The following is a 27,507-nucleotide window of genomic DNA, read 5'->3' on the forward strand; positions in this document are numbered from 1 at the left end:
TTTGTTGGACTTAGTTACAGTGAAATAGTTCAGAATTTTCTTTTTTTTATTGTATTTTATGGTCTTTCAGGGGGGGGAAAAAACACTGCAGATCACAGTAACAAAGTAAAACACACAACTCAGCTTGCAAATGCACAGTGACAATAATTCAAACTTTTTCCAATCACAGGTAACAGTTCCTGTAAGAACACACACAGTGAGATGCAGCATGTCATTGAGGTGTTGTGAAAGCCTCAGAGGGGGGAACTGGAGGAGTAAAATATTGGAGTTGGGTGAGTTTTTCTATCACAACAAGAAAATTATGAGATGAACAGATTATTTCACATGAGAGAAGAGTCATGCTTTATATTTGGGACAAAAAGGCAGACGATACATTTGCAGTATTGAGGTCAATATTAGGCATAATTATAAACTCTTCCCTTCACTATGTCGACAAGTGAGAGTTACAACTCATTTCTTCACATAATTTCTTTTAGGGATAGCATCCATGCAGAAATAAACTGACTTACAAATAGTTTTTTTTCTCTGCTTACATCTTTATCTCGTTTTCCAATGTTTACAGAATTTATTGTCTTCTAGTTAAAAAACAAAGGTGCATAGTAGAGTTTTTCTGCTTAATATTCATAAGGACTACTTGTGGCTGAAAATATGAAATCCCTCTCTGTTTCTGTTGCATCCTGTGGATCAACTTCTGCACATATCTTTGTTTTAATAAGGGAAAGAAATGTATTCAAAAGAAAAATATATATATAAGGCACGAAGAACCTATACGTATGGCAAATGGCAGTAATAGTCAACAACAGTCACCTGCATTTTGAAAAGAAAAACATTTTAATATGTGTCAGTTTACAATGAAGTAATGAAAAACACATTTTAAAGTAAAGGCTCCTCCCTGCCTTACAGTAACCATCTTTCTGTGCTGAGCTAAAGAGGAGGTTTTGAATCTTTCTTGTTCTATTCTTTTAATTCAAGGAGCTGGCACTTTGTAAAGAACCTCCAAGATATGTGTTTTAAGAAGATTATGCTCCTTTTCAGCTTGTTGTGTGTTTGAGTGCGCTTTAGGATGCCACTCAAGTGGTTTTGCATGATTCATGGCTGAATGAAAAACTTCACATGTGGCATGCCGTCTGTTTTGCCGTTTATCCCAGGCCTCAAAGGGTTGGATGTAGGCGAAAATACGTCCTTTACACGGTATTTATTTTTTTAATCTTGTACAAGGACAACCTTTAGCAAACTGGAAGAGCTTATCAGTGTCCCATTGAAACACCCATTTGTGTTTAATTTTCACGGGAAAGGAAATTGGTTGGAATGTTCAGGAACGATACTGAGACCTATCGAGTCTGGAGCTTATTATGTACTGGATGATGCTGAATTACGACTTTGACAGTCCACAGGAACACAAAAAACACCTTTCCTTGAATCAACACGCTCAAACTTGACAACAGTTCGCATCTGCCCACATAAACAAGCCAAATACCCCCTTTAGAAAGTCTTTGAGGTCAGACAACACAAAAATCGAGCAGTTTGGTGAGAGGTGTGTATCAAAGAGTCAGAGTTATAATTTCAAACCTGAAGACATGGTCATAGTATCATCATACTGAAGTTTGTTTTGCTGCTAATTGCGCCAAGTAGATGAAAAAATTAAGAATAACCCCCAAATTATTTAACTTTATGGTAAATTACCAGCTGGATGGCTAAAATTGGACATAATTGGGTGTTCCAGCAGGGCAACCATCCCAAACCAAACTGCTTTTGGAATAAATAAAGTATACAAACATTAAAGTTTAGGAATAGTGCTGCTCTCAAGCCTACTGAAAATGTATAGACTAAGCTTAAAAGTCAAGTGTGAAAGGAAGCAAGCCACTTTAGATGAGCACTGCGAACTTTTGATGAGAGAAGTTGGGCGGTTGATTTTCAACATATTAAAATCTGCATATATGGAAAAAAATTAAGTAAGTTAAGTTGAGAAGAAAGTAAATTTGTATCAAAAATGACATCATAATTATCCACATTTTTCCATCTCATTAAAAAAAAAAGGTTTTAATAAATTTTCAATAAATACGACATACTATATATGTGAACTTAATGTGTAACTGAGCATGGGCTTCAGATAAAATCTCAGCTTGTTACCACAACATGATGTTGCTCCGAGGCTCAGGAATCAATCTCGAAGCTAAACCTCGGTATTGACAAACTGTGTGTATTACGGGACTGTTACCAGCAGCTTCACTCCCTCCTTCCCCTTTCTGTGCAAATTACACCAACAACAACAGGATGCTTTTACACTTCCACAGAACTAAAGGCAAAAACGCACTCGTATGCTTCCACACAGGCATTAACACAGACATACAACACACGGCGTTATAATCGAGAGGTGTGCTGAATTATCAGCTGCGATCAATATATTCATGCCTTTTTCTTGTTTGATGTCCACAGTCATAATGGAAATCTATCTCACAGTGAGGGCAAGAGGCTGCAGCCGAATACTTCTGCCCGGATTGACAGTCTACATTCAGAGATCATTTCAGTTGGTTTGTCTTTGAGCAAAAACTGAAGTTCAATAATGTGTAAACAGCAAAATGATTGGAGTAAGGTGAAAATGATTTATTTTAGCCATGCTTACGCATACTGTACATGGCATTTTATTAAACAACACAAAAGTGTGTGCATCATGAGTCAATCTTATCTGATATATGTACATTGTATTCTTTTTACACAAGCTTTCTTTAACTCTGTTGTCATGTCACTATATGCATTATATGGAGAGAGGATAAATGGATGGCAGGATGTGTTAGATGAAGAAATAGGAGGAAACTTTTTGCTCGATCACAGGGTAAAAGGGGAGGAGGTGGGATTATATTGTCAGTCGGGGTAGATGAGGAAGCCGGAGAAGGTGCTGTATTTGTTGGTGTTTCCACCGTGAACTTTGCCCCCGTCCAGCTGCACACACACTTCGTCGCCCACGTCTAGGTGCAGGATGACGCTGTTTGAGGCGTAGTCGTAGTTCTGATCTGCGTCTTGGGCGATAGCGCTGGCTCTCACCTGGCATAGAGACAAGACCGTAGATCAAGGCTCAAAGTAAACATTAAAACCAAAGGGAAAACCTTTCAGTTATTTTTTATTTTTTACATGTTGCTAATTTAATTTCTGTTGCCGTATTTTTCCATAAGAATCTTGATTTATTGTTGGAAATCATCTTTTCTCTATTCAGTTAGGTCCCATTTTCAATTATTAAACTTTATTCAGACAAATTAATCCACATATTCAACAATCTCAGAACACTATTGAACATATAGTACTCACCTCCTCATTACATGCACTCATCTTCATCATAAATAGCACTTAAATTAATGGATTTTAATGATGCATTAACCTTGTTCTTTTCGACTTCTAACTGATTGTACAACATACAATGAGATTCAAAAACAGGAAGTGGGTGCACAAGTTTATATCATGGTGGATTTCATATAATGTCCACATAGCTAAAATTATACATATATACATACATACAAATATATACATACACATACCCCCACTAAGATTTGGATAAATTCCCCTTAGCTCGCTGCACCTAAACCATACTATTGTAGCCACCAACAAGCTTCATAATTTTAGATTTGATCACTTTGTTTTGGGCAGCATGTGTAAATTTAATCCAAATTGGTTGATATCAGAACCATTCCAGAGCCTTAATGACAGTCGACTTTGGTTATGCTGATATCAGTTTTGGTATTACTATACCACAAGAACACTCAATTGTTTCAAACCCCTAATGCAAACTTTTACCCTCGGATGATTAGGAATTGGTTAGCAGGGCAACACAAAGACCAAATGGAAAAAGACAATTTCACAGAAGAATAATGATCCTAAACATACACCATATACCATAACTATGCTTCTGATCCTGGAAAGCAACCGCTTGTTATGTTAAGTTTAAATGTGGATCGCTTTTCTTGTGACTCAAAAACTGTCAAGACGTCTGAGGGGTTCATTTAGCTTTTGAAGTATGGTGAGAATTGTCATTTTGATTTTATATTTCTATTTAAACCAAAGCACTATGGGAAGATTCTTGTAAAAGACAATTATTTCACAATCAACCATCAGATTCAGTTTATTTGGAAGATACTGCGTCCAGTTTGCTCATACTGTGATCTGGGGCTAATGTCATCAGTGCTGATCCCTTCCTGCTCACTGGGTAGATAAATGAGATGCTCAGTGATCTTTGGCCTCAAACCTCCATCTGAGAGCACATTCTTAGTCAGTATCAATTTTTTCCCAGAGATTTGTTGTTCTGACACCTGATCCACCTGTAGCAGAGGGGGATTGCAAGGGATGAAGGTGTCAGGGAACATATCAGATAATTTATCCGGCATTTAAAGCTTACACAGCAAATCCTTCTTTCACGCATGTTCTCATCACTCATACTGACTTTGTTGGACTTATTCTGAGTCCAAATTAATGTTTTGTACAGAAATATTAGTATTACAGTTTTTGGAAGAAAGTTATCAACAACTGTATATGAGTATATGGATATTTAACATAATTTTTTTTAAAAGTTCAAATTTTTTCAAGTCATATGAACAATGACAAAATCACTTTAGAATCACCTTTTAAAGTAAAAATTCTGTAAGAAACAAATTAAATATGTGGGGATGGATAATGGATATTAATTAATATTAATCACAATTTTATCATCTCGGGACGTTGTTACCCAGCCAGGACCTACAGCAGCTTCAATTAAAGTGAAAGTACAATCAGAAAGAAACTCTACAAGTATAAAGTTCACTGGAGTTTAAGAGCCTTTGCTCTTTTAAAAAAACATAATCAGACCAAAGTTTGCAAGAGAGACAAAAGCCAGAACTTTGTGAATAATGTTCCTTTAAAATGTGGGTCTAACATTTTAGGTTATTTAGACACCATATAGCAAAGTGTAATAGTGTCTATTACTATGTAACTATATGAAGTTTAGGTAAAATATGTAAATGTGAAGTAGGGCTTGACTGTAAATCAATATCTCACAGTAGAGACATGATCATCAATGTCATAAGATAATAGAATATTCAATATATAAAATATTCACTGAAGTCCACTGACGTCAGAACTGCAAAGCAAGATTGGTGGAATCAACTAACTCACTCACTCTTTGGTTACCTAGCAACAACCCGTTGAGTAGCTTGTGGTTACTTAGCGACTACCTGCTGAGAAATATTCACATCAGAAGATTTTACCACCATTCTTCATAACGGCTTAAAAAAATAAATAATAATAATAATAACGCCATAGACTGAAAACTGTGAATAAAAGAGAAAAGGTCACATCTCCAGTTTGGCAGTATTTCAGATATTTCAGATATAAAGCAAAAAACTAATCAATAATTATCAATATTGACTGATATGAAACCCTTACATCACCTACTATGAAGCAACAACCAAACAACCTCCCTCTTTATTGAATAAAAAGTCTTCTGATGAGGACTTTATTTACAGAACAGTTTACATTGTTACTGCAATGTTTTGCAATGATTTAGCTGTGGCCCCTGTCTTGAGAAATGACAAGGATGAATGTCGCAGTAGTAAAATAAGCTCGAAACAAAGTCATGAACACAATTTCTGCTGTATCTTTTTAGAGAATAGTTCTACAGTAAAGATATAAAGCTGCATATCAGCCTCTTTATCAATTTTTTAGTTAAAAATGTGAAAAGGTGTTGTTTTCATCCACCCTCACTGAAGTCTGTTTTTACAATCCGTAAGCAAATCTTATAATAAATTGAGCTTTCACTGGCCAAGTAACAAACTACCCGAGCAGACAAACAGTGGAGAATAAAGCATGCATCTGCATACATATTAATGAATGCAAATATAATGCCCCAACTCCATCCTCTGTCTCCTCCTCTGGGTCTCAGTCTGATGGAGGATATGGTTCATCATCTCCACCAGTCATCAAGCTCCTCATGTGATCAGAAAGATAAATCAAATAAGTCCAAAATAACATTTTTTTTCTCACATCCAACCTTTGTCACCTTTCTTCAATACAACTGAACGTATTTATGTTTTTTGTAAAAGCATTTGTTTAGCAGCAACAAGGTGAACATGTTTGCTTCGTTCCAAAGATGGAAATAAATCAATACATATCCATTGTTTTAATTCTGCTCACATCTCTCCATTAATTGTTGTCTCCCCCACCACACCTCTCACCCATTCCATCATCCCTCTCTCCTTCCCCACCCTATCCTTTTCTCTTCATTCTCGGCCCATCTATCCATCTTTTTGTGTCCGCGCATTGGAATAAGATGCAGGTCACGCACGCATTTTCTCTCCCCCGCCATGCCAGTGTTGGCGGGAGCAGCGACTAAGTGTGTCCCTGTCCGGTCTAAATCGGATTGATTAACGACACGCTACTATAGCAGGTCTCCAGAGAAACCCTACCCGACCCCCAAAATACCAACACATCCTCCCTTACCGCCCTCCCCCCAACTCCTTGCAACATCCCTCACCCCTCCCATATTGTCCAGATGCATTAAGCCAGGCTATACATGGCTGCAAGCTACTGTAATTGGTAGTCTGACAGCCATGGCAGATCCCCGCCTAATAGGTTCAACTCCTCAATAACTCCATACAATCACAATAAATGGGGGAGCAGGCTAGGCAGCAGTGGTCAAACGGGCCGATGAAATACGAGCGGGAGGCCAGGATGAGATACTACACACTCGATAGAAGTGCCTCTTCTTCTCCTTTTGTTTCTGTGAAACTCAAGCGAACACCTGAGGAACAAAATGTGAAGGATTTGTGGCTCTTTGTTGCTTTAAAGAGCAAGTGTGCCTTGCTCCAAAGAGAATGAACAGCTCCCCGCAGGAGACCTAATAGGTTTTAGAAAAAAAACAAAAAAACAAGAAGATTCTGACAACTTGTACATCTGTCTGCATGGCTGAATGGCGAAATTCCCCAGACGGCACCGTCAGCTGAGCTAAAGGCTGTCAGCCAGATATAACTAGCTTTGAGAACAGTGCACTGATGAACAAAGAACGCCAAAACCACTTATAGACAAAGCAAATTGCGTTGCCTATTTATTAAAACCATTGCATTTGATGTGTGAGTTTGATCAGTCTAATTTTTAAATCCTGAGACGGAGCATGTAATGACAAATGCTGTGGACTGGTCCCAGTTACCTCTGCGTAACGCTTTAATGGACAAACAACAGGCTCACTGGATATGAGGACATAAAGGTATAATATTATGTGATTCTCTGAATTTTATCAGCAAATAGTGTCCGAAGGTGCTGGGTCAGTTCACCCCATCACCATTTCATGCCCCAATTTTTATTTATGTTACCTTTTTACCCCTGCCTACTTCCATTATTACCAACAAAAATCAAACTGCTGCCTATTGGTTAATCTCACTTATGCAAGCAATTCCACAGTGGTAAAAATTTTCAAATCTTGTGTATCGTTGTATTTAACTTAATTAGGATTCCTGAATATGTTCAATTTCAACATTTTTCTATTGACTTTGGTTTTGATTCCAGTTGATGCCTTTTGTCTCTTAAGAAGACTGAGAATATGAGAATAACTGAGCGACCTTGTGCCAATCAATTTATCAATTGGAGACAAAACCACATTTCCTTATTGTAGACTTGCAATATATTTTTTAAAAATAACTATAAATTGTTGTTTGTCAACCCAACGCAGGTACAAACAGATGAACGATCTGAACTTTACGCTTCATACTGAAAAAGATGCCCATGACTTCAGCAATGATCCCAGAACAGCAATATACCATGAAGGTGTTGTGTTGGCAATGATGAAGATTTACTCACCTCCACACACCGACTGTCTGAACTTCTGTCTGATTAGTTAAACTTATCATATTTAGACGTCAGAGAGCCTTGTACACCCAAACGGTGAGTGTATCCTCACAGTTCCTAAATTATTCATACCAGTGCAGGTTGAGGGATAAAATAATGTTTTAAATCCGCCAACATATTTCTTCCAACTGTAGTATTAATGTTTTGCAGTGGCCAGACCAGAGTCCTGACATGATCCTGATAGAAAATCGTAAGATTATGATTATGTAAAGGCTCAAACACTTCAAACTCATCACCAATGATAAATCGTCAAAACATAAGTGGATTATGACAATTATAGGAAGGCTTTTATTTCTGTAACACTGTAATTACTCAGAAGGGTATGAATAATTTTTGGCATACCATTTTTATTTTTATATGTATTTATATATATTTATTTATATATATAATAACACAAAAATATATTTAGTATAGAAACTCCTGCATCATTTTCTATCAGAATAAAACTTCTTTCGTCAATGAGTTTGAGTTTATCAAACATAGTGTAATAAAACATAAACAGTTATATGTAAAGAAAATAAATAAATTTAAAATGCAAGCAACAGAAGAACAACCATAAAGTATAAGCATTTTACAAGTTCAAAAGGAGAAGGGTAAAAAATCATTTAGGTCTAAATCTGTCAGAGAAATTACTAATTATTGGTTTAGGTGTATGATTATCTAAATTTTACAGGGTTGGTTTTAAAAATGGCAAAAATTCATTTGAAAACTACCACTTAGCTCAACTGTCCATCAGAATTACAATGTGTTTCTCCACACTGAGGTCGATCAAACAGCAGGTTTAATAACTTTGCATTAAACCACTCAAACAAAGCCTCTACTAATCACTTAAAGGATCTGAAAGCTAAAAAAATCTGTAGATGGCTCAGATGTAGGGAATCTATTGGATCTCCCAACTGGATATTACATTAAAATTTACAGAAAACTCCAGTTAACCCTAGCTTGCCCTACCATATATACAATGCATACAGAAATGAACAATGGTACCGTAAATCACACTTTGAGTGACCCATACAAACCAATAAATGTTGCTGCAGTGATATTCACACTACCTCAGTGAAATGGCCTTTAAATATGAACGTCAGCTAATTATATTTGCCAGCCAAAAGGACACAATGTTATTTATGGCTTATGGTTGACTTCCTTAGAAGACACATAGGTTTGTTTAGCCTCTGTTCAGACAGTGGAGATGCTGACATTTATTGTGGTGTGTTTATGATTAATTCATGGTTCCTCTCTCCTTCTGTAAGTACAGTGACCCAGGGAACACATCCTCTTCTTCGGACGTTTTAAACACATATTAACAAGAGTCTGGCATTTAGGATATAGCTGTGGTCACCAATTGTAGTTGACACAGTGTGATTAAGATACACTGTCTTAATCTCACATTAAGTCATTTTACAGTAGCATGACAAGACCCCTGCAGTTATTAAATTTGTCATATTTTCTTTCTGAAAACTTTTTGGTACTAAACAAAACCCTCTAGATTGAATTGTTTTTAAATTCATAGCTACAGTGCATTTAAAAAGTATTTACAAATTCAAAGTTTTTCCCAGCGTATCATGTCACAACTGTAAACTTGGAAAATGTTTTGGGTTTTTAAAAAATTAAAAAATAAAATAAAATTCAGAAAAGTGTAATGTGCATTTATTCTTGGACTGCTGAGTTAGCGTTTTGTAGAATTTTGCTGCGATTACAAAGTTGAGACTGGGGGTATTTCTCAAGCAGATTTGCAAATGTAGACATTGATATCTCAAGCAAAGATATCATAGCTTCCACTCATGTAGAGGGTCTATGAACAGCTATTTCCTACTCATGTCACAGATTTTCTCTTATTTTCAAGTTTTCACCCTTTTACATAGCCCTAATATATAAAGAGCAAAATTAGTGCTTGATGAGAGATCATCCAACTTGAGTTTTTTGCTATGCAGATCCACCAGAGTTACCTTGCACTTCTTAACTGATTCTTTGACTATTTGTCGTCTTGCCTGGTCAACCAACTTCTCCATATTATTGCTGACCTGTCTGCTGTGTTCCCTGTTCATAACAATACTGTTAGTTCGCTAATGTTCTCTGACAAACCCCTGCAGCCTTCACAAATGTTGACATTTGATAAAATGTAATGTTTGTCACTCGTTTCATGGTTGGTTGCTTTGCCGTGTTTTGATCTTGTAAAGCACTTTGAGCTGCCATGTGGCTGAAATGTGCTATGCGAAAAAACCTGCTGTGTACTTATCCTGAGATTAAATGACACTCAGGTTCTGTGTAATAACTAGTAGACTTATAAAAGAAGCTGCTTATTCTGGATTTTACTTGGAGGCATTAGGCTAAAATGGGCTGAACGCAAATACAGGAGACACCATACCTGTTAATTGAAGAACAGGGAGAAAAAAACTAAAAACAGATTCTTGCAGTTTTACATTGCCTTATGCAATCCCAACAGAATACTTTAAATTTGGTATTTCTAACGGGTTTAAATAATAATTAAAAAGTTAGTATAAATACTTTTGCAAAGAACCATATGACAAAAATTCCTCATCATTTTCTTTTTAAATGTTTTCTCCTCCCTCACAAGAAACAGTCTTTGACAAAAAAAATAAAAATCTGTATAAGTTTTTAACACAATAAAAAAGAAAAAAAAACAATCAAAATGTGTACATAAATTTCTACTTTGGTGATTAATTTAAATGTGTAAAGCATTAGTTGGATTAAATAATTGCATCTCATATCTGAGCGTTTAACCCATTACCAGAGAACACGTATCAATTTCTTGCCCGTGTGCTGAAACAATGAAACCTGCACAGATGAGTCCGAAGGTGCAGCTGTCAGTACCAATCAGAGTGAAATCTTGTTTTCTTAAAGTGGGCAGGAGAAGGCACTGGGGCTTTGGGAGTGAAAGCAAGAGAGGAAAGGCAAATCAGGATTATTGTCAACAGCGGTGGAGATTGATAGCGACAAGGGAGAGAATTTCTGTCTGTTGGGCCAACGCTGTTCTGACTTGATCTGCTACTACAGGGAAGAAGGGGAGACCCAGGAGACAGTAGAGAAGATTACACTGCCAACACTTTTCATTAGATGGGCAACATTAAATGGGTGAAGTGGGTAGGAGGGGCAAGAGACGAAAAAAGTGACAGCATAGAAATATCTATCTGACAAGGATAAATGTCTGGTAAAATCTGTATTTCCAACTGGGCCCAACCGTTTCGTGTGACAAATTTATTTTAAATGTATTTAGCTAACAGATTGATGTCATTTTTAGTAGCCTGCAGGGGAAAATATAAATAATAAAGATATATTTGGTGTGTAGAGATGAAGCTTCAAGTACACAAATCCAAAGTTTAGAGAGGCTATGGGTGATGGAGATGGAGCTAAGGAACTGATCAAGCATGCCTGTTTCATAGTAGGAGGGGGTTTAAATGAGGTCCGGGGACGGAGGTCTCCATGTAAGGCCTCTTTTTTCAGTGTTTTGTTTTGTTTTGCTGTGGCACCTTGATCCTCTGGTAATAAAACTGACAGGATTCATTCACTGTGATGTACAGACCTCTCGGAGCGGAGCGAGCGATTGAGACAGGGTCTCTTAAAGTTACCTGAGGGACCTTTAAGCATGAACTGGGAGAAAGAGGAAGGGCAATTGAAATGGCCTTTTTTCTTCTTTTTTGAAATGGCTGCTGTGTCTCTGCCTCCTTACCAGCTGTTTCTATTATGCAGGTCGACATATAACCCTATTCCTGCACTGCTGACTCACACACTAATTGGCATACTAAATGCTAATATTTTGCCATGACACTCAAGACCCAAGGTGTCAAGATGTTGATTAGAAAGTCTCTAATTGGCTCTAGACTGAAACCTTTGAGGGAAGAGGAGAGGGCTTAATTGGATATAAAGGGGTTTTTCCGGTTGGTCTACCTACAGCGCTCCAGTTTCAGCCAACCCTCTGTTCTGAAGTTCTTTCTAAATATGTATATATAGTATTTCTTGCACCACATAGCACCGAAGTTGACATGCAGTGGGGAAACTATATATTTTCAATGGTGTTATAGAAATGAAATTCCCACCAACCCAAGTAACTCACACAGTAAAATGTTATGAGATTGGAGGCAAATATTAAACATGATACCTGAAATGTGCATAATGCTTAATAGAAAAGCCTTTATTTTCAACATTGCATGGGGGAGATTTTGTCCCAGTCTTTCCAACAAACTCTCTTGAAGTTTTTACATTTTTGGGGACATCTCCTTCACACTCTGGTTTAGCTTTTTTTCCATATTTCTTTTGATTGTACTCAAATCATGTGATGAGCTGGACCTTTCAGAAGCTTTGTTTGTTTTCTCTGAAACCAACTGAGAATTGACCTGACTATCTGGGTCATTGTTTTGCTACAGTGACCCCAGATACTGGTAAAAAATTTCTCAGTAAATTTCATTCACACCGAGGACCAACATGCAAAAAACCCCATGGCTGAAGTGCAGTGTTATTTTCCTCCTCACATGGTTTTGTCTGTTTCTACCAGATATTCTCCCAGTATTTCATAAACCCTTGTCCAAATATTCAGCAACAACCTTCAAATGACTTTCAGCTCTTTCTTCAACAGTGGAGTCTTTTACACTGATTCTACAGACAGGGCATGGCTGCTGAATGCATTATCAATTTATTTAATTTAAACAACTGCACCTATTGATTTCAGGTGTTTCTGCAGTGCTCTATGAAAGGTCATTAGCTCTATGGCAAATATTGTTATTTTTTTGTCTGCTCTGCCAAAAAATCTTAAGAGGAGCACCTGATCGTGGCTGGATTATAGTGAAATGTAATTCTTTCTACTTCATGGCCATTGCTCCAACAGTGCTCTCTGGGATATTCAATCAGTCTGTAACCAATGATATATGTATGTTTTGCAACAACAAGGTTCAAAAGTCACGAGAAACCTTTTTAATGGCCACTACTGAGAGGCCAAAGAATTGCCTTCTAATTACTGACTTATTGGAGAGGTAAAGGTTGCTATTAACAAAACAAATCATGACACCAGACTCCGTTTATGTCTGCTTCATTCGGGCCACAGCTGGAGGGTTCTGGGCGCTCCTGCATTACACAAATCACATTCTCAATATTCTCACAGAAACCCTCAACTCTCAGAGAGAGCAGGGCGTATTTATACTAAAGTCTGTCCCTGTATGTGTATGTGCCGTTCTCAATCAGTCCAGTTTAGGGGTGCACCGACTTATCGGCCAGCCGATTTATCTGTGCCGATTTCCTTAATTTTGGGAGATCGGTGATCGGACGATTTTTACATGTGAAGCCGATCTAATCCACCGATGTTATCAACTTTTGGCAAAAGTCTAAAAATCAACCACTGTGCTTTTCTTTTCTCCCGTGAGAGAGGTTTGACTGACAAACCAGCCGACCAGGTCATGTCTGCACATTTACCGTTAACAATAGTCACGTCATTGTTGCCAATTCAGCAACTTTCTTGGTATATTGAGCAACATTTCAGATAAAAAAATTATATCGGCCAAAATCGGAATCGGTAAGTTAGCCTTTTTAAAAGATCAGTATTCAGCGATCGACCAGAAAGCTGCAATCAGTGCAGCTGTAGTCCAGTTCTTTCTTTGGTTGACGCAGATCTCTTGGCTCGCATTTTGCTGAAAGGCTATCGGAGTTTTCCGGAAAAGTCCACAGGCGGGACATTAAGACATTTGGCTGGATACGTGTTTACAACAGTTTAAATCTGAATTCCTTCCTGACTTCTAGGTCAGAATGACCCAGTCCATTGGACACAGTAAATTTTAGATAAATACATGCCTTAGTGCACACTAGCCAAACAAGATAATTTTTAACTATTAACATAATTGTATTCCTCTACACTTTCACATGGTTTACTTGCTTCCGGTCCCATTTTGCATCTCATATTTTAATTTGATGAGTGCTTGCTGTTTTGTCACCCATAGCCAAATTAATTACTTATTTATTTATGTGTGTTAATATCTTTGCATGTGTGGATTACTAGGATTGGGATTTTATGTCAGTACCACCATCACCAATATGTGTCCCTCAAATCCACTATACAAGCACCTGTGTAGACACAAACGCTGCATTTAGCCACAATAAACACCCTGATTTAACTAACAGAGCAAATGCCATTCATCACATAAAATCCTAATTAAACATCCACATTTAACATCATTCTAAATCACATTTACATAATGTAGTCTCAAAAAATGCTAACTGCGAGATTTTCTGCAATTCTTCTTGTTCAACCTGAAAATGTCAGCAACGCTGTGACACTCTGCTGCTTATAACTGAGACAAACCTCTGTTTCCTTGATGAGGAGGAACAATGACATAATGGGGAGGCAAACAGGAAGGAACAACAAAGGCAAAGGCCAAACACAGCCAGCAACCAGCTGAGCCCTTTTGGTCTGCAGAATATAATGGCCTCGGCCATTAAAAGGGAAACATATAGTCAAATAATAGCTGTGTGCATGAGCATGAATGTGTATAGTCAGGAAGACAATAGGACAGAGATGTAAACCTGCAGGATATAAAGGAGGCTTTTTTTTGTTTTTCTTACAAGCAAGAAATGAGGTCTAAAATAATCTTCTTATGCCTTCATATCACATTGTGTCTCCCGTGTAATCATATACCGACGATAAGTATATGATTTCTTCTGGAAAGACTCAGATAGCAGAATAAAAAGCAGCTACAATATGCCAAAATAAGATAAAGTTAAAACTGTCTAATGAAGTGCTTTCATATTGACACCTTGTCTGACTCAGACTCTAATTAGCGGCTTCCACCTCACACAATAGCATCGAACCTGCTGTCTGGTGGCGAGCCGTTCCTCCCTTCTAATTGAGTCCAAGCCTGTCATCAGCACAACTATTGAGTGCTTTATTTAATTATCTAATTAGCTCAAAGATCTCGTTAATTACCTCATGTAGCTGCTTAGGTTAAACCCTCACATTTAAAGATATGCATAAGAAAACAATGATGTACAGATTGATTATTCAAACCACAATGAAGCTGGAACAGTTTTCACATCCGTCTCTTCTGTCTGGAAACCATTAGTACTGCATAAATCCAAAAAACCTCTTTTAAAATATATATATTATCTGAGGCTATCTTGATAGCTTACATTGTTGAACAGGAGAATAACTTGTGCTCAAACACTTAAATGAACACATTCAAGTACAGCCTGAAAGACTGTTGTTCAAACCGAGGAGTTTGATCTGAACATGGGTAATTGTGACGACACTAAACAACGTTTTAGGAAAATATTATATGACTATATGGAGAATACAGCCATGGTGCTTCTAGAGAAGACCAGGCTTTTCCTGGTTGATGCCAAGTTTGTTTTCAGCGTAAGTTGGATCCAGTTTTCATGTTCTTTGAGGATTAAAGAGACATAAAAGGAAGATATGTTCTGCAGCTTCCTTAATATAGGTAGCCATTTTAAATCCAACCTTTCTTTACCTGTGGAAAATATGGTTAATTAACATTATGCCTTTCTTTTTCTTGTTATTTTACAACATGGAACCTCAGTCCTTACCACCAAACTCTTTTTAATTAAAACTAGAAATGAATCACATTTCTCTGCCTCCCAGAGAAATTTTACTTCCAGGTGTTGGGAAACAAAACAAACTACTCATGCGATTCAGAAGGAATGGTGTGGATTTTGCTCTTGCTGTGGGACAGCAGACCAGATCTTTATCTTCACAGATGATTGCTCATAGGAGTTTGGTTGTGCAGTCAATTGGTGCTTCGTGGAATTAGACAAGGTTCAAATCCATTTTTCTCAATATATCTTATGGAGCGTTCAGTGGAAATAATGGGTGCGTGAATGTCCAAAGCAAAAGATGTTTTTGCATGATAATACTAAAAAGAAAGGTTGCTACCTGTGCAGGTTAAACTCCATCTGGGCTGTTTGTTCTCACTGATAATCAAGGAGAGGAAGGTTTCTGGACTGAGAACATTGGGTTCTCATATTTGCTTTTTGTAGATGATATTTTTCCATTCAAGTCTTCAGACCTTCATCTTCAACATGCACTGTTGCAGAGCAAAGATTTAGGAGCCAGAAGGAGAGTCACCTTGTCTTACTGTGAAGCTGTGGTTCATAAAGGTCGATTGCTCCCTTGGGCAACAAAAGCAAAGCTCTTGACTTAATGGTCCAACTATGTTTTGACACCAACCCTGTAGTCAGGATAGATGGATCATGAATGAGGGAATGAGAATACAATAGGCAGAAATGAACTCCCTATATAGGGCGCTTAAACTCAACCTTAAAGAGGAGATGTTATGCAAAATTTACATTTTGCACATTTCTGTTCTTAAATTTGGGTTTCTACTACTTCTAAACAACCCCCCCCAGCTGGTTTTAGCGATAAGTTAAAGTTTTTTGTGTCTGGAAAATGAGCTGTTTCAAAAACCTCCTCAATGTAACGTCACAAATCAGCAGGCGTTGCACCTTCACCTAGCAACACCACCGAAGCTCAGCCTGTTCCCTAGTAACCTGTTTAAAAACTAAATAAATAAAACAAAATAATTTTGTTTCTGAACACATGAACACATTCAGTCATTGTCACATTGTCAGTGAATTTAACTTATTACTATTAGGGCATTTTTAAGTGAAAACCCAGTAGTTGAGTCCTCTTGTTTTTTTACAATATTGAAAATGCAAAGTTTCTGTTTCAATAAATTACTCAATACATTTCTTTTGGTTTGCCTGGTAGTTTTACATACTTTGCTTTTGACATTACTGATTGTACTTATCTGTCATTTGACTTACATTTCTATGCTGTTATATGGGATTTGTTTGGATATGATTCTTGTTCATAATTAATAATATTTTTGTAATGTGTTGCCTTAGTTTTATTGGGTATATTTGGGGTATTCTTATTTACAGTGTGCTCTTGTGAAAACCTAGTTTTTCCATAAGTCTTTCCACACCTGCAAACTGACCAGCTGACCAGGTTCACTGATTCTGTACCAGCTATAAATATTCATACTCATCCTCCACGCTCCTCACTGTAAAGGGCAAAATACATATTGGTCGTGAATTATATATCCATTGAAAAGGTCATCCACCTCAACACCAATCTTTTTATGAATTATAAGACATACTGAGAGGAAAAAAGATTCAATTCACTGAGCTCTTAATCAAGCAAATGAGTTGTAAACTTGCACATCAGCTCCATGATTCATTAGCAAGTGTTTGAGACAGGGGCTTGATATATCCATTTTTCCCTGTATTTACAACCAAATTGCTTTTCTTGCTCCTCAACTCCTCACGACGTTAAAAAAAATGGCCGTCCTGTAAATATCCGCTCCTCTTTATGTCAGACTTCTCGCCTGCATCTTCCCTGTCCCTGCAGTGATCTCTCCGTGGGATGTGCCTCGTTATCAGCTCCCTTTGACAAGACATTGATTAACAGTGCGTATCAACCTGACAACTGTTCTGAGCTAATACACACATGTTCACACACATCCTTACATGCTGTGAAAGATACGGCACACACAGGCACTAAAAACTATAATCACTTTCCTAATTTCATTCAGTGGATTGAAGCATTTTTAGCATCCAAAATCTTTTCTGCTGTTTCTGCTAAATGTATGAAAAATGATTAAACAGATGCATAAAATATGCCCCTGATCCTTCTATACTAATTTATACCTACTATGCTAATGTTATCGATGTTGCACTAAATCTGGTTTATACACAAAAGAAAGATGCGAGTTATGACATGCTCACATGATCACAAAAAGACAACTATAATTTATAGTAAACCAAATATTTACATACACTGCATAAAAGCAACCATAGCTTTTTTTTTTAAGAGTCTTTAAATTTCTTTTCTCCATTTTTGGTCAGTTAGGACTTTCGAAGCTACTTCCATTTTCTATTTGAGATTTTTAATAAAATGTTTTAAATTTATAAGTTTACGTTGATTTGATCAATGTTTGGTAGAATTTACTTTTAAAATATACAACTTGGGTATCCTTTCACAGGTTTTTCTGAATACTTTACTGAAATTTGGTCAATTGTAACTGAGTCAGGTTTGTAGGCCACCTTCCTCTCACACGTTTCCAGCTTTGCTCCCAAATTTTCAGGCTCTGAAACCTTGGTTTGTTGTCTGAAAGCCACTTTGTAACAAATTTTATGGTATGTTAAGGGTTAGCCTGGTAAAAACTAGCCCCTTGTGCTCTGCTGTGCTTCTTTATGAGGGTCTGAGCAAAAAACTCTCCAGTCAGCAGGGTCATAACTCAGATCATGCAGCCCATGACATACAGACTGCTCCCTCACTTCAACAAACTCTGACTTGGATGTGCAGTACATCAGCACCTTTCCCCCTCGTCAAGAAAAATCAGAACACAAAGGTAAGCATTCCTGCCCTGGATGTTGAGTCCAAAACCGGGGCAGGTGCCGAGGCCAGGTTCCACCACTGGGAGCAGCGTTATGCACAAATGCACTCATGAGTTCACCTCACATATTTGAAGACTTTAAACTGAAAAATACAGGTTTTAAGGTGTGACGCATTGAAGGGAGGCTCTTTTAGGGTTAAACAAAAGATCTACATTGTATACTTTAGTAGCAAATTTAGGATAATTTTCTGAGAAAGAGATGCAGCTTTTCACATTTAGGAGCGCACTGAAGCTGTGTGGTCTCTGCGCAGGTGAGCAGCAGGTCGCAGCTCAACTTTGGGAGGACATATTGGTCATTTAGACCTACGCCTCAAGTCTTAACTAAGCTGCCTTTGACTTTGTTTTTTTATGTAAAACATAATGTGAACTTACAACCTTTATCAGGTTACATGTTGTTTATCTCCATGAACAGGAGATTGTGTAAAGACGTGCAGAGAAGCTGCAGCTTATTGAATTAACATTTCTCTCCAACAATCCTGAATCTAAGTGCCTGAAAGAACAACTTAGATGTGTCTAACTTACAGGATTTTGTCTGCTCATATGCTTAAGTAAAATCAAGATGTGAAACGCATCCTGGTGGGTTAATTTCCTCAAGGCAAAAGTTACAGAATTTTTTTGTTTTTATTTCATGGTTGTAATCAGATAAATGTGCTCTTGGCGAGAGCTTTTGTCCAAGACAAAATCAACATTCAGTGTCTGGCTGTTCAGCGTTACAAGACACTGAACTTTGATGAAAAAAATAACATCATGATAAAGTTAACTTAAACTATAATTATACATTTTTAACCCTTTATCCCAATTCAAACACCTATCATTAAGAACACTCATTCATTACAGAACCTGATGTTTCCAAATGGAGCTTAATTTATTTCTGTTTAGATCTGCATAACACTTGTTCTTGCATGTCAACACACGTGGAGAGATAACAAATGGTGTAACAGCCTTTTGGTGAATCTAAAACAAAGACATCCTATAAAAACAAATTTTACTATTAGCTAACACAATAACTTGTTTCAAAATTAAAAAAGAATCTGCGCCTTCGCCTGGTGATTAAACAATTATGTCCCCACAAAGTCGCTTCACTGTTCTGCAGGAACGCTTCTCTGTTCACAGGAATATGCAGCAGCTGCAATGAACCTGTAAGCCAAGTTCAGCTATAAATTGAGTTAAATAATTTAGTTGATGGAAAAATAATTAATGGGGAAGGAGTCAATAGACAGTGTGGACGGGGACAGTAGAAGGTGAGTGCCTGCGTGTGTGCATGTGTGCGTAAAGGAGGGCACAGGTGAAGGGGAGAAGATCTCATCTAAAGGCAATGAAAGATTTAACAGCAGGAGGAGACAGGAATGACAATGTCAGAGCAGACGCGCAACTAGCCAAGACCCCCAATTATATCTGGCATTTAGCTGTCCGTCCTCTTAACTTTGCCTGTTCACTCCGTCAAAAGCAATGAAATAGGGGAATAACTATATTTATGGACTTAGTCAGTTACATAAAATATGAACTACGAGCTGATCTTTGCATTTGGGGAACACAAATCACACTAAAAAATAGAACAAACTTGACATTATCTTGCTTTTTGTAGCTTTTTGTTAGCAGATTACCTCAAAACAGAAACGTTCAGGAGGATTTGACCCAAGACAAACAAACCATAACTTTGTGTTTTTCTTTTTATATTTTTTAAGCTGATAAATTCTAAGATACTATACTGACACATCCCCAGGTCCAAATTATAATTATACATTTGGTGTATTGGTGTGATCTGAAAATTTATCACACCAATACAATAAACAGTATAATTTTCTTTTTTTCTTAAAAGTTCAATACAATTATGACAACATATATAATTACAAAATGCTTAGGGTTATTATTCAATTAAAACAGACACTTTAAATATTAAATTAAATTTACAAAATTATCAATCAGAGTTTAAACAAGTTGTGATGTAACCACCACAAGAAATGATTACATTTAATTAAATGATCCCAACCTATTCAGATAAATAATGGAAACGTTTCCTCTCATTTATTACAAAGTTATGCAAACATCCAGGTGTTCTTAGTGAGTAATGATGAAGGTAAGATGAAGTTTTTATTCTACATATACAATATAATTGTAGTGATTTGGGTTTTTTGTGTGTTTATTTAGGTTTCTGTGTTCTGTTGAGTCTCTGTGTTGTCCCATCTACCCCTTGATTGTCCCCAGCTGTCCCATGTTTTCTCCTGATTGTCTCCCTGTGTATTTAAACCCACCTGTATTCCTTGTCAGGTCCTTGTCTAATCTGTCTTGTCTAGTTGTCTTGTCGTGTCAAACCTGGTGTTAGATATCCATTGTTACCAGTTGCTATCAGTTTTGAGCCTTAGCCTTCCGTTCATTCTGTGCTGCCTGGATTTTGGACTTTTTGTATTTTTGTATTTCGTCATCATTAAAATCATCACTTCCCTGATTTCAACCTGGGTCCACAGCATCTTCCTCACCACCTCTCATCGCACTTTGTGACAATAATTTTTTTGACGAACCCACCAGGAGCGTGAAAAATCTGTCTCTGGCTCATAAATAAACCAATTTTTAAAACTATGATAACTTACAGTGCTGTGAAAAGGTTTCTGCCACCCTAGAGATTCCTTTTGCTCCTTTGTAACATTTAAGCATTTCAAGTCATGAAAGCTAATTCTAATACCAGATAAAGGTGACCTGTGAAAATATAAGAAACAGTTTTTAAATTATTTTGAAAAAAAAAAATCTATCCAACTCAACTTTACCCTATGTGAAAGAGTAAATGCCCCCTAACGACTGGCTGTGGCTCCCTTAGAGAAAAAACAACTTGGCAGTGAGTCTTTTACGTCACCGGAGAGATTCTGACCCATTTTGCTTCACATCATTGTTTTAAATCATTCATATTGGAGTTTTCTTTTATATATAACAAAAAATAGCATGTTTCACACAATGCTACAGTTTCTCAGTTGGGTTACAATCCTTTAAATATGTCAGTACAAAACCTTGATGCTTTCTTGGGTCATTCAGATATGGACTTATCGATGTTCCTTGGATTATTATTCTGCTGCAGAACCCAGGTGTGTTTGAGCTTCAGGTCAGAAACTGATCGGAACTCCTTCAGGTCTTCTCTGCCTGAGAGCAGAATCAGTGGTTTCTTTAATTAACTTACACAAATGTTTTGGCTTTCAGATTATTTTCCTGAAGGACTTGATGATCGTCAAGATGCTGAATGCCGAATGTGAGACGGGCTGTTGCGTTCTCTTTGGCCAGTAAAGGCTTTATCCAGTTTCCTTATTGGATCTTTTTGCCCAGTGTTTTTATTATGATTAAATCATGAAAACTGACATTTTCTGAAGCATTTGAGACCTGCAGTGAGTTTAGATGTTCTTCTGGGTTCATTTGAAACTTCCTGGATCTTACTGTGATTCTTTAGCCTACTGCATGTTGACAGACAGATTCTATTAAAAGTGGTCTTTTCTTTCTACATGTCTAGAAGTAATAAAATAGAGGGGGGGAAAACAGTAATCATAGTTTAACACAGTGGGAAATTATGTTTTCACAAATGATCAAATTGGTTTCTATACGTTTTTTTCCCCCTTAGTACATAAAAATCTAAAGTTGAAAACAGTTTGGTTATTACTCAGCTTATTTTTGCCTGATATTAAAATTTGTTTAATATGAAACATTGAAATGTAAGGAAAAAACATCTGATTTGAATATGTTTTAGACGGTAGGATGAACCCAGAGCATGCAGGGAAACCTCCCACAAAGCAGCACACTGATCTGTTGCCTTGAGGTCAAAGAGCCACTGAAAAAAAAACTGTAACACTGAAGAGATCCCTCCGAAAAATCACTTTAGTAAGTAGAGAAAACTTGATCTTAATTCAGAACCTTCCAAAACCAGAACTTCTTCATATATGCTGTAATATATCAGATTAAAGAGAATAAAACTTTGTCTTATTTACACCACAAGGACTCATACTCTTGTACAGCTTTGGTATCGTTTCAAACATCTCTTGCATGCTGTCACTGTTTCTCTATTTAATCTTGACTGCAGAAAAATTATGGAGAAGAAAGACCTTAACATTATGAAGATGGACAAGCGACCAGAGAGTGAGATTTCTGTTACAGCTCAGGATTTTATTAATCTCTGCAAGATTTGGACAAATACAACACTTGAAAATCTAGCATAGGTTCTCACCTAAAATGTTTGTTTTTTTTTGCTTTGAATAACAGGTGTGGACTTACAGTATGAAACTGAAATTATAAGTATTTTTCTATTCAAGTATCTGGAGGGATGATAATTGACAAAATTGTTCTTGCCAGTGTTAGGTCGTCGGCTGCCAAATTCTCTGACTGCATACACATTTTTTAACATCTTTTGGAGTGTGGATTTAATAAATCATCTGACTGAACATGTGTATCTGGTGCAGCAATGGTGTCTTCTTGTATGCTGTTAGTCCATGAACTGTGTAAATTATGTGCAGAAAATGTTACACCAGTGAACACTTGTGCTAATGCAAAGCATCTCTTTCGTTTTTTTTTCTTTCTCTTGTCTCTCTCTTGCAATCCCCTGGACGTTGCTTTTTCAGTGCAGCACACATGTCAAAAATCCGACTGAAGGCTTAGTACTTCAAGCTTGTCCCTGTTCTCCAGATGGAAGGCGTTTTCCAGGCATTTGGACTTGTTTATTTATTAGCGCTAAAGTCAGAGTCCCTCAGAGGACAATAGCCAGCTGTTGCATTTTGGCTTCGTTCCACAGAGACAAGGAGGATTGTTATCCTCTTGATCGCTTGGCTGTCACTCCGTTCCTCTTCCCTTGTTTGCAAGTTGTGCAATAAAAAAAGCTTCTTTTTAAGGTAGCTTTTGAGTAAAAAGCTACCTTCTTAAGGTAGCTTAAAACTGTTGTGAAAAAGCTCTGACTGTTGTGAAATACCTAATTTTCTTATATATCTATTATCTTGTTGAGTTATTTGCAACCTCTACGTCAGACTTTCTTTTTTTGAGTTTTTAAACATTTGTTTTTTATGTTGTTTGGTTACCATCCTAAAAATATTCAACTTTTCAATTATTCAAACATCAGCCTTTTAATAAATGTAGCCTTTTTGAGTAATTTTCCAATATATTCTAAAGTTTTTTAGAGCAAAGATTTCTGATTTTAACAAAGTAACTACATTTCTACCTTTGAATCTTACAAGAACACTGAAGCAGGTTTTGTGCATCAGACTAAGAAGAACTTTAGCTTTCTGATGTATTTTTCAAGAGTACTTCACATTTTTTGAGCCTGCAGTACCTTGACAAAGTATCAGGATATCTTGAACCTTTTTACATATTACAACACAAACATCTTTTTTTTGTTGTTGCATGGGGGGTGGCGGATGTTATAAATAAACCAATAAACCAACACATGATTTTAAATCATATTTGCGAGTCAAAATTTAGAAAGTGTGACGTGTTTGTACTGGGCTTCTGTATTTTAACCTTTTGTAAACAGAGAACTACAGCCTCTTATTCTTGTTTATTGTGTCCCTGGGCTTTGACTGGGCCGTCAGTTCTGACTGTAAATAAGTGAACCTCTACCCCCATATAAAACCTCTAGATTAGGTTCCCCATCCCTGGAAAAACAGAAGCATCCCCACAGTTTGATGCTGCCACCACCAGGATAAGGACGGAGTCATCAAGGATGTTTGTGGCAAACTGGTCAATGAACTACTTTTGATTTTCTGTCAGTGATTTATCAATCTTGCCACTCTTCCATAAAAAATAAATGGGGTTGTGTAGCTAATGGATGTCAAGTCAATATATTCCTCAATATGAGCAGTGGGTCTCTGGAGCTCCTCCAAAGTTACCACAGGCCTGCTTTATTGTTTAACCTTTATATCCTAAATGAAAAATTGATATAATGGATGTCTTTGCTTATTTTAATTGTACGCAGTACTTTAACTGTCCTGTAAATAAATATATTTGCCCATTTATCCATAATAACTGGAACTTTCAATATCTAGCAAGTTATTTTTGCAATTTACCATCTATTAAAAGATTGCCCCTCAGATTAATTTCACTTCCTGCTATAGCGAAGGGGAAATTACCGTAATAACCTGAGATTGCCTGGAAAGTGCAACATCTCCCCTTTTAGAAACCGTTTGAATTTTTCAGATAGCGAAAGTGTGGTGGAATTACAGTATTGCAACTTTGGCTGGATCGTCGCTAAACGTTTAAAGCTTTTAAGTTTTTGTGGATTATCCACAGATTCGTTGACTTCTGAAGCTAGCTGGTTGTGCTTGATTTCATTTTGGGATAAAACAGTAAAGGTGGCTGATTACAAGAGCATGCCACACTTTTTAGATTTTCCTTTGAAAAAAAAAATGTTAATCCATGTAGGATTTTTCTTCTGTTTTATAATGATCCACCACTTTGTCCATGAGTATTACAGAAAATCCCAGAAAAATATATTGAGTGTGTTTCCAGGCTCGCTGGAATCATTTCTGTGTTCATAACTAGAGTCTCATTTGAGGAGAAAGAACACCTGTATGACACTCACCTGTCCGTTCTTCTTCAGGTCAGCCCACATGCTCGTCCCGTCTCCCCCTCTCATCAGAACGTGGTAGGTGAAGTAGTAGATGCCAGGCAGAGGACAGGTGAACTTGCCTGTGCTCGGCTCATAGTAGTTCCCCACGTTGGTCACCACATCATCAAACTTCAGTATTTCGCTCCCCTCGTGTTGCTTCCGCAGACCAGCGTAGAAGGCGATTTTAGGAGTGTAGACGGAGGAGCCGTATCCACCTGGACCAGGACCCGGTGGGCCTGGCGGACCGGGCTTACCAGGCTCTCCAGGTGGACCTTTAGGCCCCGGAGGACCAGGAAGTCCGGGGCTTCCTCTGAACCCCTGCTTGCCTCTCCGGTTTGGGAAGTCTGGAGGCTGTGGGGAGACGGCAGTCAGCTCTCCCTGAGGGGGGCTCAACGTGTCACACACCATCTTGCAGCTCCCCAGCATCTCATAGTGTGTGCCACCACCTCCGGACCCGGCCCCCTTTGTGGTGTGGACCAATAGGGGAATGGCCACCAGTAGGACCAGGACCATGGCCACTCCGACTCCAGCCCCAATGACTCGTTTCTTGCGGCTGAGCCGTGAGGCGGCCAGCGTGAGGAAGTCCTCCTCCCCTTTGGCTGGAATGGTTGTGCCGGCCAGGCTGACCTTGGGTCAGAAAGCTACTCAAAGGGGAAAGCGTCAGACACAATGTCAGATGTTATCTGACAGGGGAAAGAAATTCAGTCTTTTCAAGGATCCTAAGAGTCACAGACAAGAAGAGGAATGTCAGTACTCAGAGGGGAGGGAATGACAGATTCCCCATTTGTACATCCGCTTTGTTTCTCTCTTTTCTCTGGTTCACATGGTCTGGTGACTTTTATCCAATTTAAAACAACACATCATACATTGCAAAACATTCACAGCTGACGAAATGTTAAATTTAAGGGGTTTTTATTCTTTTCCTGCTCTGTGGCTGTGGACGCTCCAGTGAAAAATCCTTCAGTTTCTCAGACAGGGAGGAGCTGTCAGGTGGGGTCTTCAAAATTCCCACTGGAGTTCATCTCACCCTCCACATTCAGGGAAAGGCGCCTCGCTTGTCTGTTTAGAAATGAGAAGAGAAGAGCAAGGGAATGGCTAAATCTCACTGCTTTTATTTTCTCCTGCTCGCGTCCAAGATTTATTCCAGAAATCTGGTCTTGCATTCCTGCGACAGACTGGCGACCTGTCCAGGGTGAACCCCGCCTCTCGCCCGGAACATAGCTGGAGATAGGCACCAGCAACCCTCCCGACCCCATTAGGGACACAGGGTGAACAGAAAATGGATGGATGGATGGATGGATGGATGGTCTTGCATTCACACCACAGATTTATTACAGCTAGTAAAAGAAAGGGGTTTCAATCTGAGGAATGGGAGTTGAATCTGTTCTTTCAAAAGTAGTTTGAGTGAAGCAGGAAATATCTTATTACACACATCAGGGGAAGGGATTCTCTTACCATTTTACTGAGAAAAAAGGAAAAGATAAAAGTATGTGCTATGAGGTGATTATCATGAGGAAGGGGTTGCATCTGAAGAATGGGAACTGAGTGAAAGGAAGCTTACAAGGAGCATGAAACATCAAATGAAGTGACTCTCATAACTTAAAGGAGGAATGAAACATGCAGCAAAGTGACAATAAGCAGCATAGGAATGCAAGTCGCCTTAAAATGCAAACAAGGGAAAAGATGCATGCGAAATATGAAATTGTTTTGCACTTAATTGACAGTTTTCCGAATTTAAAATAGACTTAGAAATCATAAAGCATTAAAATATTATATTTAGATTAAACGTATAATAATAATAACACAAATAATGACGATATAATAATATAGTAATATTGTAAGTACATAAGTAAACAGAAAATTATTGGGGGCGGGGAGGTTATTCCACTAACATCGTCAGGTTTTAATAGCAATAAGACTTAATATAGTTTACTTTATTGTGCATGTTTTGGCGCATTCACGAGTGAATCAGGTAGCAAGTAATTTAAAGCAAAACTTTTGAAAGCGTCGTGCACAAATCAACAAACCGACTTACCAAAACTCTGCTTTTCCTGCCTGCGTTTTAGCCCCGGAGTTCAGTCTGTGTTCATTCTGCGGGGTTCACGATGAAAGACGCCACTTCTGCTCCAAACCCGGACCGAAATCCTTCGGAAAACTGAGCGCCTTCACCGGCGCATCGGTTCGAAGTTGCTGCGCTTCGGTCCCAACTCAGCTCGAATCAACCAGAATCCTCCACAGCGTTTAAACTTTGACCATCTCATCCAGGAGTGCTGCACCCCAAGTCCAAGCTCCAAAACGATCCGAAGCAGATCGAGAGAAAAAAAAAAACATCTAATAATATTGTTTAATTAAACTCTATACAGTCCTTCAAAAGGACAGAAAAGTGCGTACGAGCGTTGATAGGTCACTTTTCCAGACTTTAGATGTGCGTAAATTGCGGCGCACAGTCAGTTCATTTGCAGAGCAACAGTTCAGTCACTTGTTGTATTTTCTGTCCTGCTTCTCTCTCCTCGACATCATCTGCCTGCTATCCTGCTCCCCCCAACCCTTCCCGTGTAACACTCTCTCACACACAGATACATCGTCTCAGCCTGCATGTGACCTTTTCACAAATCAAATAACTACATTAATTAATTCTCTAATCCAATTCTATCGCTTCTCTTTACATAA

General features: G+C 38.0%; 1 protein-coding gene across 1 annotated transcript; it reads right to left on the reverse strand.

Annotated features, from left to right (window-relative positions):
- On the reverse strand, nt 1–27,360 carry c1ql4b (complement component 1, q subcomponent-like 4b). The gene is made up of 3 exons (XM_028002112.1): nt 26,873–27,360; nt 24,811–25,896; nt 1–3,042 (listed from the first exon to the last, which is right to left on the reverse strand). The coding sequence occupies exons 2-3, from the start codon at nt 25,348–25,350 to the stop codon at nt 2,863–2,865; spliced, it is 720 nt and encodes a 239-aa protein (XP_027857913.1). The 5' UTR covers nt 25,351–25,896; nt 26,873–27,360; the 3' UTR covers nt 1–2,862.
- Between the last annotated feature and the right edge of the window lie 147 nt (nt 27,361–27,507).

The sequence above is a fragment of the Xiphophorus couchianus genome, chromosome 20, assembly GCF_001444195.1.
Source record: "Xiphophorus couchianus chromosome 20, X_couchianus-1.0, whole genome shotgun sequence".
Classification (NCBI taxonomy): Eukaryota; Metazoa; Chordata; class Actinopteri; order Cyprinodontiformes; family Poeciliidae; genus Xiphophorus; species Xiphophorus couchianus.